We start from the raw sequence: 17,807 nt of genomic DNA on the forward strand, positions 1-17,807 counted from the left end.
ATTCTCCGGCTTGCTGCGCGCTTAATTTGCATAAATTTCTTTCATTTTTTTATATTTGTTTCTCGCTCGCCATTGGCAGCGGCAGCCATTTTTAATTTGCGAGTGTCCTTTAAGGAAACTTCTGCAGCAAGTTTTAATTAAAGTAATTTATGAGCTTGCTCTGATCGCTGCTGCTGCTGTTTACTTTAAGCTGGCAAATCATTTTAATTGCTTTGCGATTTCTCTTCTTTTCGGTGCCACGCCCACTCGACAGTGTCTGCCTTTGTTGTTTGTGCGGCGATAATAATTACACGTCACGCTGCCACGCAATCAAAACATTATTTGTGCAAAATCACGCAGCTGAACTGAAGCGGAAGTGATGAAGGACTCCAGGACCTATGTACAGGACTTATTGGCTGCACGCGTCCTCGCGTCGTCGACGAGGAACAAAAACCAAAAGCCAACAGCAAAACAAAAAAGTTTAAACAATTTTTGTTGCCTTCCCATAAGCCACACCCCAGTGTCTAGGCTGACGTTCAACTCTCAACTCCCAACTCCCAACTCTCGAATCTCGAATCTCAGTCTCTGTCCCTGGGGCCGGCACCTCACGCGTGTTAAATTCAACGCAGCGCGTGCGGTCACGTGGCCGATGGGCGGCCGGGCGGGTTGCCACGCCCACAGCCATGATAGTCGCAATCGCTGCGCTGAGATTTTTCATCAGTCACTCGCTGATTTCTCATCAAGCGCCAATCAACAAATGGCAGCGGGGAAACAGAAATCGCAGCACAAAATCGACGAAAATTATGTAAATTGTTTTCCATTTTTGTGGTCGCCGAGCGCAAAAGGATAAACGAGTGCGAAAATTTGCCTAAATGCTTGACAGCCAGCTGTGCCAGGACTGGCAGGACTAGCAGGACATGCCAGCAGGCCAGCCAGCCAGTGCAGCAGCAGCGGCAACAACTCCAAACTGTTGCACGCAAAACAATGTGACAGAAACATATGTTGCCGCAATCAACAACAGCGAAAACCCCCAAAACCCTCGAGGCATGTGCAAATGTATGCGCAACCCTTTGACAGATTGACAACAGCTGAAATTTACAATTGACTGTCGATATTAGGGATTTACGAGAGAGCTAGAGTGTGAGAGAGTCAGAGTGTGAGAGGGAGGGAGGGCGGATGATACGAAGTTAGATGTGAGGGGTACGATGGTATGGAGTACTTCAATGAGTTAACTTAGGCGAGAGGGATAGAGAATGGTAAGTAGGCACGATGGTTTTTGCTTAAGCGAGAGGGAGAAGAATGGAATAGATGGAGTTTTGCCTATTTGTCAATAAAAAACCTGCAGTGAAATCAGAGTATGCAACAATAAACAAGAATAATTAATAAGAAAAATCTCTAAGATCCATAGATGGGAAAAAAAAACAAATATAATAATATACGACAAAATTATAATAATTAATAGGAAATAATTTTAAGATCTATGGGTAGGTAAAATAAAACATATTAACATACTACAAACATTTTGGTAATAATGTCAAGCAAAATATAATAATACAAAAACAAAGACTAAATTCAAATTGTCAAATAAATGTATAGTTTTTTAATTAAAATATTTAAGTCATATATATATATATAAATTAATTTTATATATTTACACAATTCGAAGAGGTATGCCACAGTTTTATTATTTTTCTATCCAAATAGCCTCATTTTAATACGGTTAACTTTTTATAAAAAATCTCGCTCTTAACCGCATAAAACTTGAATGAATTTCATTTCCCATACATATTTCATATATTAGCAAGCCCCTTAGATTAATCGAGTCCTTATATGGCGACATAGTCGCAACTCTAACCATTTACATAAGATGTTACTCTGTTTGTTGGCTTGTGTAATGCGAGCGCTAGATCAATATTATGATATTGCTTCGCATTTGTTGTTTATTACTTCCTGCTTGTGCTCGACACACTATCCATTTCATATTTCGAGTTGACTTCGGCTCCTTTATTTTTTGTTCCCATCGGAAAGGACATCCCCTGCTAGTTATCCTGTCCACCCCCTGCCGGGCTAACCGACACACGTCCGCGGCAATAAAAGCGCAAACGTTTCAATTCCGTTGCGGCTGACAAATGCACAAGAATTGCCAACGATTCAGCCCCAAAACAGCAAAAATATTATAATGATAAAAAAAAATAAAATAAAATAATACGCATAGAGTAGGGCAGGACATCTGAACTTTATCTGACTGCCGTCGAGTGTTTTGATTTGTAACGTTTCTCACTTCATTATTATGCAATAAATTCACATGGCAAACTCGCATAATGGGCACAGACTAGCGGCATATCTCATGTGGGCCTAGGGGCGAGTTATTAGGGGGTTGTTCACCCTGTTGTTTTTGCCAGCGGAAATAGAGCATCACACTGGACGCTCAGATTGTGCAAAATAATGATGCTGAACATGACAAAGCGACGATTTTCTTTAATATAAATTACACAAGAGTTTCCCGGACTTCGCACAATACTAAATTGTCTGTACTATGCCAAAAGCTTTATGCTTGGGGTTGAAAAATCAACTTTAAGAAGCTGCGTGTTGCCAACTACATGCGAAAAGCTTCTTCAAGCTTTTCTCAAGCACAAATGCGCATTACTAAAAAGCTTAAAAAGCATGAGCTTTAAGTTTTAAGCAAATCAGAATTCGACTTCAGCTTTCATTCAAGCAGCGAAAAGCATGCCCCGTAGCGCTGAAAGCTTCTCAGAACACAAACCCCCACCCAACAACAGCAGCAGCAACAAAAAGTGCTCAATCACTCGAGAAACAAAAACCCACCCCTTGTGTGTGGCACAGACGTGAGAAACGATTTGATGTCTTGAGCATAAAAGCTCTCTGGCCATGCTTTGGCATGTGTGTTGGCATGTAAGCTGCGCTCCGCTCAGTTGTCGTTGCTCTCTCTCTCTCTCTCGCTCTCTCTCTCTCACTGTCGCCCTCACACTCTTGTTGTCGCTCTCGCTATTGCCACTGCCGATTGAGAAAAGCACAAAAAGTGCTGTGTGACACAAAGAGGAGTGTCAAGCAGCATAAATTTCAGCATACAAAATTCCACACACAAGCGACGCGTCGCAGTCCGAAAACTTTTTCGGCGAGTTTTCCGCAGAAAATCCATAAAAATGAAAGAACCGAGTGTAAATATACAATGAAAATTGATGCGCAAAAGTTCCTTTTAGTCTTAAAGCAAATTGTGTAAATAAAAGTAAGCGGTAAATGCAGCACGGCACAAGCAAAATATGCCGCTAAACAAATTGTTTGTGATTCCGGAATCGAAATTGAAAAACGCTGCTCGCTGGGGCCGAGTGATGGTTGTGCCCAAGTGGCGCTCCGTATAAATCAAACAAGTTTCTATGAAAACGCGCACACGTTAAAACGAATATGAAAACGAAACGTCGAAATGCTTGAATACAAAATGCCAAATGGGAAATGAAAATCATAAATAAAACATAAATTATGTTTTTGGCAGCAGCAACAAAAATAATAATCCATACAAAAAATATATGTATATATAGTAAATATATATGAACGCCGCGCAACAAACGAAAATACAGATATATTTTGATTTTTTTTTATAAATAGAAAAATCAATTTCGCACGCAGCGCGCACTCAAACACACACAAACACACGCACACACACACACACACATAAACATACACGCACGCACACAGGAGCAAGAAGCAGAAGCAGTAGCAGCAGTCGAAGCAGCGGGAAGAGAGAGGCAATGCTGGAGCTTGCTCGCGCTCTCGCTGTGGCTCTCTCGTGCTCACTCTCTCTTTGAACGAGTGTGTTGGCTTCGGCTACTTGGCGCCTCGCTGCCTGCCTCATTCGCCTGCCCAAGTGGGTGTGTGTATGAGCGGGTGTATGTGTGTGTGTGTGTGCTTGTGTGTGTCTATTATAAGTTTTACTCTGAGCGAGCAAGAGGCAGACGCTCTGCTATGGTCAGCTCGCTGCTGCTCCGCTATGTGAGAATAATTGAATATAATTCAAGTGTTTTTGTTGCATTATTTGTTGTGCTTATTATTGTTATTTGTTTAAATTAGCAACAACAACACAAGCAACAACAACGCTCGCGAGTGTTGAAAGCTGTAAAACGCGCGCATCTTGGCAGAAGCTGAAATCCAAGCAGAAACATGAATCGAAACGGGAGTAGCAGCAACAACAGAAACAGCAGCAGCAACAGTGACGACAACAACAATTACGGTAGTGAGACAAATAGTATGACAACCCTAGAGCCAAACCCTTTTATGGGTCCTGTGCCGCGGTGCCGTGTGCATGTTTACAAATTGACGCTGCAAATTGAATTTATCGCTCGCATAGAGCGAAACAAGTGGTTGGGGCCACACACACACACATACAAGCATAAACACAAGCTCACACACATACGCGCGCACGCACAGTCGGAGAAACAACAACAGTGGGTCGGCCGGGTGGTTCAGTGTGGCCAAGCAACGGTATTTGCAACGGTATCTGTCGCTAGGTACGGTCCAAGGCAAAAAGTTAATTTCCGCTACTTTTAAAAGTTTTTATGCGCTCGGTGTATGCGTGTTTGTGTGTGTGTGTGTGTGTGTGTGTGTGTGTGTATTTGTGTTTATGTGTGTTTGGTTTGATCTGGAAATGATGGGGTGGGTGGGCGTCTTACGCACGACGTCGACTGAGCAGGCAACAACTATGTCGTAGACATAGTCGACAAATGAGATTCTTGAACAAGTGGCCAATGTGGAATGTTCCATTCTCGCAAATGTGTTTTCATTTTGTTGTTATGATATTTTTGTACGATTGTTGTTGTTGTTGTTGCTTGATGATGCAGCAACAACAACAAACAGAAATCAAATAAATTAAATTTACACACATAGTTAAATTAGTGAAAATTGAATAAAATCGAAAGAAGAAACACAGCAGAGACGTGTGACAAAAACGTAAATAAAATAGAGGTATACAAAGAGAGCAGGAAAGAGCGAGAGAGGGCGAGCGAGCGAAAGAGAGAGACCTACAAAGAGCGCGTCAGCAAGCGAGCGAGGGCAGCAGATACAGGTCGTCAGCAGACTACTCAGAACGTGTCGAGCAACAAATTAATGAATTAAACAGAAAAAAAAAGTTCAAAACATACAAAAACAACAAATAGAAGAAGAAGAACAGCAACAAAAGCAACACAACAGCACAACGTCAGCGTCAACGTCAGCGACGCCGTCAGCAGCCGCAGCCGCAGTCGCAGCAGCAGCAGCAGCAGCACAGTCAGAAAATGGGCTGTGGACAGAGCAAAATACATTTATATCCCAGGAAATCGAAGAGTAAAGCAAACGGCAAGAAAGGAGGACACGGTAAGCAGCAAATCAAAGGAGTTGCGCCTATGTATGTATATATGTATGTATGAATGACTGTATGTGTGTGCGTGAGTGAGTGCGTTTGCATGTGTGCGATTATGTCTATTTGCCTTGACGACACACACACAGACACACACACACAGAGATGGGCACATGGGCACATATGACAAAAGCTTACACGCATGACGACATCAATTTGCCTTGCAGCTATGTATAGGTGCGTCTGTGTGCACGTGTGTGTGTTTATGTGTGTGAGTGTGCGTGTAAGCCACCTGTTTTCACAATGAGGACATCATTGATTAATATGACAGCAGCAGGGCTTAGGCCCTGCAGTTGCCAACTAAAAGACTAGGCTTATAAGCTGCACACACATGCAAGCCTTAAATATAAACACGTGTGTGCATGTGTATGTGCGCTTATAATAAAACACAGTAAAATAAAATTGTTGCCCTAGCCTACATTCAAAAGTTTTCGGCAAAGCCCTGAGAGCCTTTTGTCATCAGGTTGTTGTTGTTGCTGTTTTTACAGCCTTTCTCTCGCCTTTGCGTGTGTGTGTATGTGAGTATGGATGTGTGTGCGTGTGTGTGTGTAATTAACTACTAAAAGGCAACTTGTTGTTGCAATGGGCGCACCAGTTGTGTGGGTGTGGTCCCCTTGGGGCCCTTGTCTCTATTTATGTATGTGCATGAATGTCGCTTTGTGTATGTATATACACATGTATGTATGTGTGTGTCTGTGTGTGTGTGTGTGTGTGTGTTCGTGTGTTTGGGCTGCGCTCAAAACGGGTTAACAAAAGTGTAGCATACACAATGGCGCCTTTGTGCCATAAAAGACCCAAATTCTGATGGCCTTAGGTTCGTTCGTCAGGCTCTCGCCTTTTTCGACTATGGCTAGATTAATTATAAAGTTTTTCATTCATATCGTATTTTTGTGCTGCGGCTGATGAATTTGCATTAAAATGCATGGCTCGTCTTAATTAAATTGGCCAAAGGCAGCGCCAAGTACCTCGAAAAGGGATGACGAACCGAATCAGACTTTAAGAAGATGATCTAAGGATGAGTCCCTTGACAGGATATCAACTCAAGCGAATGTTTCTTAACTTTTTAATTTTGGATTCGAAACCGTAGCTGTTTACGCCTCGATTCATGAGCATTACTAATATCTCGAATACTTGAGCTGTCTTCAGCTGTTGTCCTACTTTTCTATGACTTCGCCAAATGTCCTTCAGGCACTCGCTGTGAACATTTTATTGCTTTAGTTTTCCACTTAATGAATACTTACATATGTTGCCTCCGTTCATTTTCTTTGCTTAGCCGACTCGGATGCTGAGACGGATGAGGATGAAGGTCACATTGAGGATGCTGAGAAGGCGCAACAACGCGAGCGCGAGAAGCATGACGAGACCGAGGAACAAAGCAATAAGGACATACAGGACACCGAGGAGGACGTGGCCGTCTCGCTGCTGCGTGCCAAAAACCTGTCGCTGCTCCAAAGCCAGTAAGTAGCAACTAACCAGTGTGCCATGTGCCACTCCCCCCAACCCCCCAAAATCCATCTCAACTAAAACTGCCTGCACCTTGCAGAGAAATATCATCAAGCCAACAGAACTTCTTTCGCATGCTGGACAAGAAGATCGACGAGGTGAGCCCAGGACCCAATCACTAAGCCAAGACTCGACTAAAGCAGTTCTCTTTGCAGGGGCCCGACTATGACTCGGCCAGCGAGACGGAAATTGCCTTGGAGGAGGCACGACTGAATGCGCTGGTACAGCATTGGGAGTCCGCTAGCCTCACCGCATCCATATGCTCCTCCGCCAGTCGCTCGCTGCAGACGACGCCGATACGTCAGGTGGCCCAAGTGCCGCTCAAGGCGAGAGGCGGTACGAGAGAACCCGCTGGCCATCTACTGCAGCCCTCCTCGGCGTGCAACACGCTGCCCACTACTGAGTATCTACCTCAGCACGTCATGGCGGGGCGGCAGCAACAGCAGCAGCAGCAGCAGCAGCAGCAACAGCAGCAACAGCAGCAACTGCAACAACAACAACAGCAGCAGCAACATCAAGCGGCAGCGATCTATCAGCAGCAGCAGCAGCAGCTAATCCTCTCACAGCAGTTGCTGCCACAACTCGATGCCAATCTCGTCAATACGTCCAATGCCAATGCAGCGGCCGCCGCGCAGCTCAATCAGCTGCAACAGCAGCAGCAACAGCAGCTGGTGCTCTACCAGCAACATCAGCAACAACAGCAACAGCAGCAACAACAACAACTCGCTACGTATGGTGGGCATATGTTGACGCTTCCTGCCGGCTCCAAGCCCCAAACTGTCAGTCCCAAGCGACTGCTCTATGGCGCCATACCCCCGCCGCCCGTTTGCGCAGCTCCTGTTCAGTATATTGCCGCCAGCTCGCCGCTGATGCAGACGGGCGTGACGGGCTTCCTAAATGGCGCCGGCGCCACAGCCGGTCGCGCACCCCTGCAGCTATCCTACTACGGAGTACCGAGCACTGCCTCCCAAAATGTCGCCCAGCAAGCGGCTCCAGTTCCCATCGCCTCCGAATCTTACGAACCACAAACCGCTCCACACAGCCAAAGCCAGCAGCAGCAGCAGCAGCAGTTGCAGCAGCAGCAACACTTACAGCAGCAACAGTTGCAACAACAGCAGCAGCAACAGTTGCAGCCACAAACGTCGCAGCTGCAACAGCAGCCAAATGCAGGCGGCGCCTACTACGGCGAGGTCATGCACACTGTGCAGGTGAGTGGGCGTGGCCATGACTGGGCGGTTTGAAGATCACAGAGATCAGTGGGTGTTACATTGGGTTGGGTTAGTTAGGCGTCTCGAAAACAAAGTCTATTCAGTTATTCCATGTGAACTCCACTTGAGATTCCATTAAATATTATTAACAAATTTCTATTGTCTGCAGCCCGCGCCACCCACGGAATACAAATTTCCTCCGGCAATCAGCGTGCAGAGATTGGCGCCGCAGGTGCAGCGGCAGCTGCGCGAGACGCAGGAACTCATAAAAGACTCGTGCCCGCAGCTGTATGCGGCGGGCTATGGGAGCCCAGGACCACCGATACGCAATCCCAACAGGAATCCAACTAGAACTAGACCCACCCTGGAGACGCAGTTCTCGCAGGAACTCTCGTGATATCTATATATGTAAACAGCAAAGCAAGCAGAATCCCCTAGCAAACAACTAAAACAAAATGCAAAAACAAAAACCAACACAGAATTAGTCAACTGCGCCAAAGAACAAAATTAAGCAAAATTAACAAACACAAAATTTAATTATACAAAAAAAAAAAAAAAAAAAAAGAAAATGCAAAAAAAAAAAACGAAAAAAATCGATAAAATTGTAAAACTGCACTCAATGTTTCAGTACTCCTCGACCTCCCCTCCCCACAATTGGGTAGTCAAGAGCCCAGAAAACGACAAATTAGAACAGCAACTAATACTACTGAAAATTATGCGAATCAGGAATATATTGCATTATAACTATAACTATATATATATACATAGTTATGCAGACACACGCCCCCAAGTAATCAGCCGGCAGCCAAAGAGCGAGGGATAGAATGCCAGACAAATAGTTTAAGGATCGAGTATATAACACTTTACTATACAATGTACGCCAAGCAAGCCCAGACGTTAGCAAGTTACAAAAGCAACAAAGCAACAAAAACACAAAGAAAACAAACACAACACAACACAACAAAAATGACTTCTACATTCTCACAATTTTGTTAGTCATAATCATATTCATCGTGTAATTTTTAAAAATCAATTCTGTAAAATGTGTGAGGTAAACAAATTGTCAAGAAACCCAAAGAGAAAATCTCAAGCTGGATCGGATAGATGCAAAAATGATAGCCACTGATAAGAGATCATTTCAATTAATGATGATGATGATGATGAATGATGATGATGACGGTGATGCTGTCTAGTAATATTTGTATACTTTAGTTCTATTTATTATTATGATAATTTTGGATGTATAATAGTTTTTTCTTATATAAAAAAAAAATATATATATATATATTTAAAAATGAAAATAAATGCAAATCAATTAAGTTAAGCGAAAGCCATCGATCAATAACCAAGCGGAGGAACCGTAAGTAAAGACCAATTATTGCTGATGTTGAATTAACTCCTTTATTCATAAGTTGTAAATCAATTCATAAGTTTACATTAAATGGAATTATACATTTTAGTTATTTTTATTTATTCTTTTGTTGTTCTTGTTGCTATTGTTTTGTGAAAGTTGTGAAGTTTCAGCTAAGCAATTAGACTAGTCACATAATATGGTTTAAGACGATGTAATACGCATTTGATTCTAAGAAATTATATCATATTTGTTTGTCTCTGTTTCAGTGTCGCTTGGAGCATTGCAAATTACAATTTTGCATTATTATTAATATAGATTATTGAATACGATTGATTATTCGAGAATAGTCACAGAAATCAAATACGCTGGGGCCAATTATAATCTAAATGCCAAAAATCAGTTGGCAACCGAATTGCCCAAATGTCTGACTAAAACAAATGCTTATAACTAAATGATTTGTGGTGTTTGTATGTGCTTATGTTAGAGTGTGTTGGTGTGTGTTCGTGTGTGTATTTATGTATGTGCGATTACAGGTGAACGAAAAGTGAATTTATCAAATTGCAAGCGTATTTGATTCCAGTTTAAACCATATTATATTACTAATATGTGTGGGCGGAGGAGATCTACTTGAGTCTGGGATCTTAGATGATGCCTAAGACTTTAATATACTCGAAGTTGCATACGCTGATGTGCACATTTTCTTTTGTCTGTACGTGATAGTGTGAGTGTGAGTGTGTGTATGTGTGTATGTGAGTTGTGTGTATTTATATTTTAGTGATGGAAAGGAAATTATATTCGAGCAGAAATTAACCTAGACCCTTAGGGGATCTAGTCCTTTAGGCTCGTACAATTTGGCGTTACTGTTAAGTTTAGTTTTGTACGGGTAATGGTGGTGGCGGCATCACGTACGGCATTGCGTATGGGGCTCGATAGGCGCTAGCCGCTATGCTGGGTGCACCTCCGTTCAGCGACACTGTCGCCATGCTACTGGACATGCTCGTATACTGTCCGTATGCCTGTGGCGGCATGGCGGCTGCTCCTCCCACCGGCAACTGCTGCGGTTGCGGCTGTTGTGGCTGCTGTTGCGGCTGTGGCTGCGGCTGCTGCTGCTGTTGTTGTTGCTGTTGCTGCTGCTGTTGTTGCTGGTGTGTAATGGGTGGTGGCGGCATATTGAAATTCAAGGCGAAGCGTGAGCGCTTCTGTTCGACGCCATAACCATAGCCAGCAGCGGCTGCTGCGGCTGCCTGAGCAGCGGCCAGATGTTGTGGCTGCTGATGCTGCTGCCCTCCCGAAGCTTGGGTCTTCGGCTCAAAGCAAGCGGCGTTCGGATTGAAACGTGAGAACTGCACTCCATTGGGTTGCTGTGATGGTGGCTGCTGCTGCTGCTGCTGCTGCTGTTGTTGTTGCTGCTGCTGCTGCTGTTGCTGATAGCCAATGGCTGGCGGACGATAGCCACCAGAAGAAGGCGGCGAATTACGCGATACCTTTTGGTCATAGCGCGGCGGACCAGCCGGGTTGTAGCCATTGTTGCCATTGCCATTTCTATTCATGTTGTTGTTGCTATTGATGTTCTGGTTGTTGCGATAGTTGTTGGAGTTGCCCATTTGCGAATTGCGACCCTGATAGCCACCAGTGTTGCCGCGATAGTTGCTGCCACCACGTTTCTGATAGCCAGCATTGGAAGCCATGTTCATCAGCTTGGGATTAATAGTCTATATAGGAGAAAATAACAGGCAACACATTTATAAAGAGGATATAAGAGCTGAAATGTTTGGTGTTCAATCAATTACCTGATTGGCCTCGCGCAGCACTTGAATCAAATCATTGGCCTTGTTGGCATTGGAGTGCGTAAACAAGGTGTACGCAGTGCCCGTATTATTGGAACGACCGGTACGCCCGATGCGGTGCACATAATCCTCCGAGTTGGAAGGATAATCATAATTGATCACAAACTTGACATCGTCAACGTCTGTTTTGCGTTTCGATTTGAAAATTGAAGAAGTTATGAATATGTTAAACATGTTTTACAAATTATACGTTTCTCTTTAATATTCTCAATACATACTCAAGAACTATAAACAAAAACAGAAACTTATGTGTGTGTTTTATTCATTGTGTGTGTGTTTTTTTTTTTTTTTTTAATGAATAATTTTTTGTTTGTTGCTAAAATTAATATAAGCACTTTAATTTATAACTTGTTTTGCAAACACATTTGATTTGCTCTACATATTTTATGGTTTTGATTTGAACAAAAATTTCGCCATCAATACTATTTAGCGTATATTAACAACTATACATCTTTGGCAAACAGATATATGTTTTTTCTATACTGCAGAAATGGTGGACCTCGACCTTTGTGTTCTCGTTTTTTTTTTTTTTCTTTCTTCATTTTGAAATACACAAATCTTTATTTTAATATATATTATTATTTTTTTTTTTAAGCTTAATGCATACAAGAGACGGCTTGATTAAACTTAAGATGTAGGTTTTATAATAAGAATGTGATGAGTGGGTGCTAGGAGTCAGTTAGTTCTTATGAGTCTACCTGGGAATGGGGGAGAGGTTAAAGGAGGGGGTGTGACTATTATTAACGGTAGGTTGTTAGAACGAAAGAGAAAGGGACGTGTTAGTGACTGACTGACTGACTGGGTGAATGAGTGAGAGAGGAGGGAGCGAAAAGGTTGGTTCATAATTAGCCTAGTACTTACCCCGTGTGCGATCTATGATTAGATATTAGATAGGGCTTACGTAATAAATGTTGTTACGGCACTGTTGTTGTTGTTTCGGTTGTAGCTGTTGTAGATGTAGCCTGGGCGCGGAGCTAAAGTGATGAGAGTTCCGCGTTGCTAAAAACTTAAGAATTCAACCCTCAACTTGTATATAAAGCTTAACTTTTTTTTATCTGTTTTGTGTATACAACTTTTAACATTTTACTTTTCTCTAGTTATGGTTTTTCTTTTTTTTTTTTACTTTTGCCATATAAAAATCGAAGTCCATTTCAAAAAGTGCTGATGATATTTTTGTTCACACACAAATTTAGGTTTTATACATATAGGAGCGACGTAATATACAATATACATAATACTTTTATAATAATTACAAATAAACTACGAAAATAAGCATCAGTCAAAAATTTCTTGGCCGCAAAATATATCGCTAACTCTATTTTTTTTTTAAATTCCGAATTCAGACAAATAAAAAATAAAAATATTGCTTAAAAAAATATTAGTTTACAACTCTTTGAAGAACTGGCCATTCTTTTCAAGAGCGTAATTTTAAAAAAAAAATTATCAGCGATCCTTAAATGTATGTATACCATTGTAGAGTAGTTGTCTAACAATTCGTTAAGGCTATTTTAGAGAATATGACATCAGTATCAACAGTCCAGTCATGTATATCAGTTCTTTCAGCTCCAGCCTGCTATCAATCGGAAAAACTGCGCTAGATTTCCTCTACAAAGGCATTTCATATTCGGCTAACCGAAGAACCCGATTTCTTTATTTTCTTATTTTAGATTTAATCAATTTACTCGTATTTTGCTAAGCCATTGAGTCCTTGACTGACAACATATTGCATATGGTATGTTAGGTTACTCAAGTGTAATATGACGAAGCACAACTAAAGACTAGATAGAAAAACGTAGAGCAACAAACTAAAAACACAATAAAGTACATATATGTGGAATAAACTTCATATAACCAGCAAAATGCAGGGAGAACACATTCCCTCATTATTATTTCGACCACACCATTTTAAAGATATTTTTTTATAGTTTTTCTTTTTCTTTTTGGGAACGGCAAAAAAAAAGTTTAAAGCGAACGAATAAATGTAAATAAAAAGAGAAAATTAAAATATCTTTCAATGCTTCGCCGGTCGGAAGCAAACGGGAGGAAAGTTGGGTTGGAGAGAAGACTTAGACATGCAATGCACAAATTAACCTGTAAATGCACAAAGGTCAACTTGTCCCACTCGAACGGTGAGAGAGAAGCGGAGAATAAGAGAATGTGAAAGAAAAGTGAAAGCCAAGGAATGAGAGAGAAAGAGTAATAGGCTGGTCGGTGTTGGCCGATTCATCGCTGACTGTCGCTGCCAGACGACGACGACGACGAATCAAATAATGAAACAAAACCATTTTGGCATTTGGCATTTTGGTCATGTTGTTGATCCACAGCAACACTTGCTCGGTTATTGGTTATGGAGCGCATCAAAAAAGACAACAGCACAGCTTGGCATTAGCCAGCTGCTGGCGCAAAAGCTACGAAACACTCACCCAATCCGCGAGCGGCCACATCGGTGGCCACCAGTATGGAGTGGCGTCCATTGCGGAAACTCGATAGCACAAAGTCGCGTTCCTGCTGCGACTTGTCGCCGTGAATGGCACACGCACGCCAGCCCTGGCGTGATATATTGCGTGTTATCTCATCCACACGCTTCTTGGTCTCCACAAATATGATGGTCTTGGTCTCATTCTCACCAGAGATTTGGGTTAGCAACTGTATGAGCTTAACGATCTTTTCCGACTCATCACAGACATCGACAATCTGGAGTATGTTATGATTGGCGCTCAACGACAGAGAGCCAATGTTGACCTGAATGTAGTTGTTGAGAAATTCTTCGGCCAGCTGGCGCACCTCCTTGGGCCAGGTGGCGGACCACATGAGCACCTGACGATCTGGGCGTATCTGCTGCATAATTTTACGGATTTGCGGCTCAAAGCCCATGTCCAGCATGCGATCGGCCTCGTCCAACACCAGATAGGTGCAGCGCTTTAGCGAGGTGGTTCCGCGCTCCAAGAAATCAATCAAGCGTCCAGGAGTCGCAATGACAATCTCGACGCCACGCTCCAAATCGCGAGCTTGCTGGCCCTTGGGGGCACCGCCGAAAATGCAGGTGTTGCGCACCTGAGTGTTCGACCCAAACTCACTAGCTACCTGCTGGATTTGCTGGGCCAGCTCGCGTGTGGGTGCGAGTACCAAAGCAATGGGTCCATCGCCACGTTCCAAGCGCGGCTGATTGTTAATGTGGACCACAGCGGGCAAGACATAGGCTAATGTCTTGCCCGAACCAGTTTGGGCCACGGCCACCAGATCACGGCCACTTAATGCGATGGGCATACCCTGAGCTTGAATAGCTGTGGGCTTGGTAAAGCCCTGCTTGCGTATCTCATTCATTACATAGTCAGGGAAACCGCCCTCCTCAAATTCAATGCTAGGAGTGGGCACCTCATTGCCTTTAATAGTTATCTCGTTGCTGCTCAAGAAGGTTTCTGTCTCCCCTTGAGTACGAGCCAACACAGATTCACAAGGCTTGTAGAAGTTCTTGCGGAATGGTGTAAGAGACACCTCAGCCCAAATAATTGATGGCAGATGGGCGCCATGGGTGGACGTGCGGTTGCTGTTCTGTCCACCATTAAAACCTCCTCCATCGCGAGCTCCTGGGCCGCCCATATTCATGCGACCTCCATTGAATCCACCAGTACCAGCGCCACCGCCGGGTCCACCACGAATGTAGGGAGCCGAGCGATTACGCTGGAACATTCCAGCACCGCCGCCAGCGCCCATACGATTGTTGGGCATACCACCGGTGGGTGCACTTCCCATATAACCATTTACCTGTCCGTTATACCTGGAACGAGCGTTGTGCGCCATTAATTATAATTTTGAGCATCAAAAGTAGTTCCAAACTTTTTTTTCTACTTTTCGATGTGATTTTCACTAGCTACTCTCTCGGCCATTTTGAATTATCGATTTTTAGCAAATCTATGAAAAAAAAAAATTCCCCCTCTGCAGCAGTCTCATTGCCACATGTGTGGTTTTTTACGAAAAACAACGTAAATATGATGTACCCCAATGCAAATTATTGTTACTTACATGTTCATTTTTATCAGCACTTAAATTGCACAATTATTTGCCAAATATTTTATCTTTTTTCACTTTTTTTTGCAATTTTCACTTCACCTTACAATTTTCCAGGTTTTGCACCTACGTCAGTATTAGAGATGAAAGAAACTGCTGGCTTAGTTATGCTCGATATTGGACATATTCGATATTTATAAATCAAAGCAACTCTGTTTTACACAAATAGAAAAAGCACTAAAGTAGAGTGACACCATTAAATGTATACTGAAATGAAATGTTACGATTGCTGCATTTTTATTAGAGGTTGCAGTTTTTAATGGCTACTTTTTAAAAATAAACGGATTTTTTGCCTTTGTCAAACACTGTTTATTTTACTTTAACAGATATATGTATAGCTGTTAGCCACTTAATCGCAAATATGCTTAATGTCACTCCACCATTATTCAAAATTGATTTCAGCATTTATTAAATATGCGCACCAGCTATAAAAAGAATCGTCCATTTGATTTCAAGCTCATCGATCATGTCGAGCCTAATACCGTGTTGTATAAACGCCAGACCGGACTTTCGAACTATGATGTTATGAAAGTTAAGACGGAGATCTGGTCCAAAATAGCTGAGATAATGGATTGTGATGGTAAATTGGACTATTCCTTAGTGAACTACCAATAATAGTGGATTTCTTTCCAGTCGATTTCTGCCTAATGCGCTGGAATAATTTACATTATCAGTATCGCAAGGAATCAAGGCGACCCGGCGGTTCAACCTGGCCCTATTTTAAGCGACTACAATTCTTAACAGATGCGCAATCGCGGCCTAAGGCCAAGGCGAAAGTAGAGAGGCAGCCAAATGTAGTGCAGAAGGAATCCTTTGTGGATCAGGGTACGTGGCAGTCGTATGAAGATTGCGTTGTAATGCATGTTACCGATATGGAACAGCATGATGACAATACCTTGATAATTGAGGAAATTATTGAGCCAAGCGATCCAATGCTACAAGAAGAAATCATTTTCGAGGAAGCAGATGAGGTTGTGGAGCAGCATCTGCAGCCAAGCATAGAAGCCACTGCTAAAGGAAGGGCACCTCTTGCTGTGGACGCGTCGCCATCGTCACCCACAAGCGCTTATCTGCAAATGAGTCGGATTCTGGGGCAACTAAAGGGCGTACAGAAAGTGCGAGCGGAACGTCGGATTTTGGCTTTCCTGCTCAAGTGTCAGCTTCGAGCTCTAGTAGACGAGCCCATCAATGATCTGGTTATTTAAATTAAGGCTTAGCATTGTAAATAGACCTTTAATAAACAAACTAAAAGAAAAAATAAAACATTTTCTATGCATCAACCTTGCACTTGTCCAAATCATGCCACGCCACGTTTGGCTTTGTTATGAACTGATCGCGACTTAAACTATCCAACATAAGTGCCTGTATCCTCACGTATTTCACCAGACGCTCAATTTGAGTGTAATCGTCACAATCCATTTCGAAGAAGCGACGCCAAAGAGCAGACGCCAGCACTCGATCATCGGACATGATGCCCTCGTCGTAGGCGATCAGTGCTGCCTGAAATTGTTCCGAGAGAGTCTCTATTTGCCTCCTCGTTTGAGAGGGATTATTCGCCTGCAGAGCAAATAAAATAGATTAATCAACGACCTTAGTGGAGTTTTAGAACTTACTCCAAGTTTCTTGGCGCGTGTATTTACATCTCCCCACATTGCCTCCACGATGCAGTTTCTCAGGAAGCGTCCGTCTTCGCCAGTTTCTGATCCTTCGGCCATGGAGCGCATCATTAGCAGCCAGACATGGAGCTCAGTGACCAGAAACCAGGAGTTGAACGTGTTTGGCAAATTGAAATCGCGAAAGAAGGCAACATAGTTGATTTTGTCCGCAACACTCTCATACAGCAGGTGACTCGTGACCTTGAGGCGCTGCAATGAATTTTGTTTTTAGATCTATCTATTGTATTATGTATTCTTTATTTATAGTACTCACGGCTTTTGTATTGGGCGTAAAGCCCACTTTGTTCAGAACACGTTTCAATATGCTACCATCTTCCGCAGTTTGTTTTGTTGTTTTCCCAGGACTGTCCACAACACCAGTGGAGCAGAGTCGGCATTGGTGGGTGAATCTAACTGCCGCAGCTGCTGCCACACGATGCGTATATGTTTGTTGCGCTACCTGTGGGATAAAAACAACCGCCAGTGTGGTTTATATAAGAGTGGTGCAGGTGCAGTTGCAGAAGCCACTGCTAAGAATCAAACTTTGTGATTTCATTCGTTTACATACCAGTCCTGATGTAGTAAAGACACTCCCAAGCCTCGCAGCTGCGCGTGTGCACAACATGCTTTAATTAAACTGAATTTTAATTGTTTAAACCGAAAGGCAATGTTCTAATAACATGTAGTGCTGCCAACTTGACCAAAACCAATTCCGGCACGAAAAGCAGACAGCTGGCTTAACAGCCCACAGTTAACAGAGCCTCTCAACGGCAATAAACAGCTGAC

General features: G+C 42.9%; 4 protein-coding genes across 9 annotated transcripts; 2 read left to right on the forward strand and 2 right to left on the reverse strand.

Moving 5' to 3' along the window:
- The first annotated feature begins 3,033 nt into the window (after positions 1–3,033).
- LOC6581753 (putative mediator of RNA polymerase II transcription subunit 12) lies at positions 3,034–9,053 on the forward strand. Of its 4 annotated transcripts, none has more exons than XM_032730824.2 (6): positions 3,034–3,226; positions 4,879–5,343; positions 6,660–6,843; positions 6,945–6,987; positions 7,045–8,097; positions 8,267–9,053. In XM_032730824.2, the coding sequence occupies exons 2-6, from the start codon at positions 5,265–5,267 to the stop codon at positions 8,492–8,494; spliced, it is 1,587 nt and encodes a 528-aa protein (XP_032586715.1). In that variant the 5' UTR covers positions 3,034–3,226; positions 4,879–5,264; the 3' UTR covers positions 8,495–9,053. The 4 variants fall into 4 exon arrangements, with proteins under 4 accessions (XP_032586715.1, XP_032586713.1, XP_002007475.2 ...); XM_032730822.2 differs by having other exon boundaries at positions 3,038–3,233; positions 6,930–6,987; XM_002007439.4 differs by having other exon boundaries at positions 3,038–3,226; positions 6,930–6,987.
- A 426-nt stretch (positions 9,054–9,479) lies between these two features.
- Positions 9,480–15,449, reverse strand: LOC6581754 (ATP-dependent RNA helicase dbp2). Of its 2 annotated transcripts, XM_002007440.4 has the most exons (4): positions 15,322–15,448; positions 13,722–15,076; positions 11,242–11,420; positions 9,480–11,163 (listed from the first exon to the last, which is right to left on the reverse strand). In XM_002007440.4, exons 1-4 carry the CDS (start codon positions 15,327–15,329, stop codon positions 10,321–10,323), a joined length of 2,385 nt encoding a protein of 794 aa, XP_002007476.1. In that variant the 5' UTR covers positions 15,330–15,448; the 3' UTR covers positions 9,480–10,320. The 2 variants fall into 2 exon arrangements, 1 of the variants encoding a protein (XP_002007476.1); XR_004364259.2 differs by lacking the exon at positions 9,480–11,163 and having other exon boundaries at positions 11,251–11,420; positions 12,200–15,076; positions 15,322–15,449.
- A 77-nt stretch (positions 15,450–15,526) lies between these two features.
- Positions 15,527–16,646, forward strand: LOC6581755. Of its 2 annotated transcripts, XM_044009563.1 has the most exons (3): positions 15,527–15,612; positions 15,769–15,946; positions 16,000–16,646. In XM_044009563.1, exons 2-3 carry the CDS (start codon positions 15,781–15,783, stop codon positions 16,569–16,571), a joined length of 738 nt encoding a protein of 245 aa, XP_043865498.1. In that variant the 5' UTR covers positions 15,527–15,612; positions 15,769–15,780; the 3' UTR covers positions 16,572–16,646. The 2 variants fall into 2 exon arrangements, with proteins under 2 accessions (XP_043865498.1, XP_002007477.1); XM_002007441.4 differs by having other exon boundaries at positions 15,549–15,946.
- On the reverse strand, positions 16,580–17,738 carry LOC6581756 (ubiquinol-cytochrome-c reductase complex assembly factor 1). Its single transcript, XM_002007442.4, has 4 exons — positions 17,590–17,738; positions 17,296–17,481; positions 16,980–17,231; positions 16,580–16,923 (listed from the first exon to the last, which is right to left on the reverse strand). Exons 1-4 carry the CDS (start codon positions 17,644–17,646, stop codon positions 16,636–16,638), a joined length of 783 nt encoding a protein of 260 aa, XP_002007478.1. The 5' UTR covers positions 17,647–17,738; the 3' UTR covers positions 16,580–16,635.
- Between the last annotated feature and the right edge of the window lie 69 nt (positions 17,739–17,807).

The sequence above is a fragment of the Drosophila mojavensis genome, unplaced genomic scaffold, assembly GCF_018153725.1.
Source record: "Drosophila mojavensis isolate 15081-1352.22 unplaced genomic scaffold, ASM1815372v1 contig_74, whole genome shotgun sequence".
Classification (NCBI taxonomy): domain Eukaryota; kingdom Metazoa; phylum Arthropoda; class Insecta; order Diptera; family Drosophilidae; genus Drosophila; species Drosophila mojavensis.

Excerpts from the sequence above, each read along its gene's own strand:
- LOC6581755 (XM_044009563.1), top strand. The coding sequence starts at position 15,781 with ATGCGCACCAGCTATAAAAAGAATCGTCCATTTGATTTCAAGCTCATC. Across the intron at positions 15,947-15,999 it reads TGAGATAATGGATTGTGATG|TCGATTTCTGCCTAATGCGC; the intron begins GTAAATTGGACT and ends ATTTCTTTCCAG.
- LOC6581754 (XM_002007440.4), bottom strand. Across the intron at positions 11,421-13,721 it reads TGTGGCCGCTCGCGGATTGG|ACGTTGACGATGTCAAGTTT; the intron begins GTGAGTGTTTCG and ends AACGCAAAACAG. Across the intron at positions 11,164-11,241 it reads TGCTGCGCGAGGCCAATCAG|ACTATTAATCCCAAGCTGAT; the intron begins GTAATTGATTGA and ends TCTCCTATATAG.
- LOC6581756 (XM_002007442.4), bottom strand. The coding sequence starts at position 17,646 with ATGTTGTGCACACGCGCAGCTGCGAGGCTTGGGAGTGTCTTTACTACA. Across the intron at positions 17,482-17,589 it reads TCTTTACTACATCAGGACTG|GTAGCGCAACAAACATATAC; the intron begins GTATGTAAACGA and ends TTTATCCCACAG. Across the intron at positions 16,924-16,979 it reads CACGCGCCAAGAAACTTGGA|GCGAATAATCCCTCTCAAAC; the intron begins GTAAGTTCTAAA and ends TTTGCTCTGCAG.
- LOC6581753 (XM_032730822.2), top strand. The coding sequence starts at position 5,265 with ATGGGCTGTGGACAGAGCAAAATACATTTATATCCCAGGAAATCGAAG. Across the intron at positions 6,988-7,044 it reads TGGACAAGAAGATCGACGAG|GGGCCCGACTATGACTCGGC; the intron begins GTGAGCCCAGGA and ends TTCTCTTTGCAG. Across the intron at positions 8,098-8,266 it reads AGGTCATGCACACTGTGCAG|CCCGCGCCACCCACGGAATA; the intron begins GTGAGTGGGCGT and ends TATTGTCTGCAG.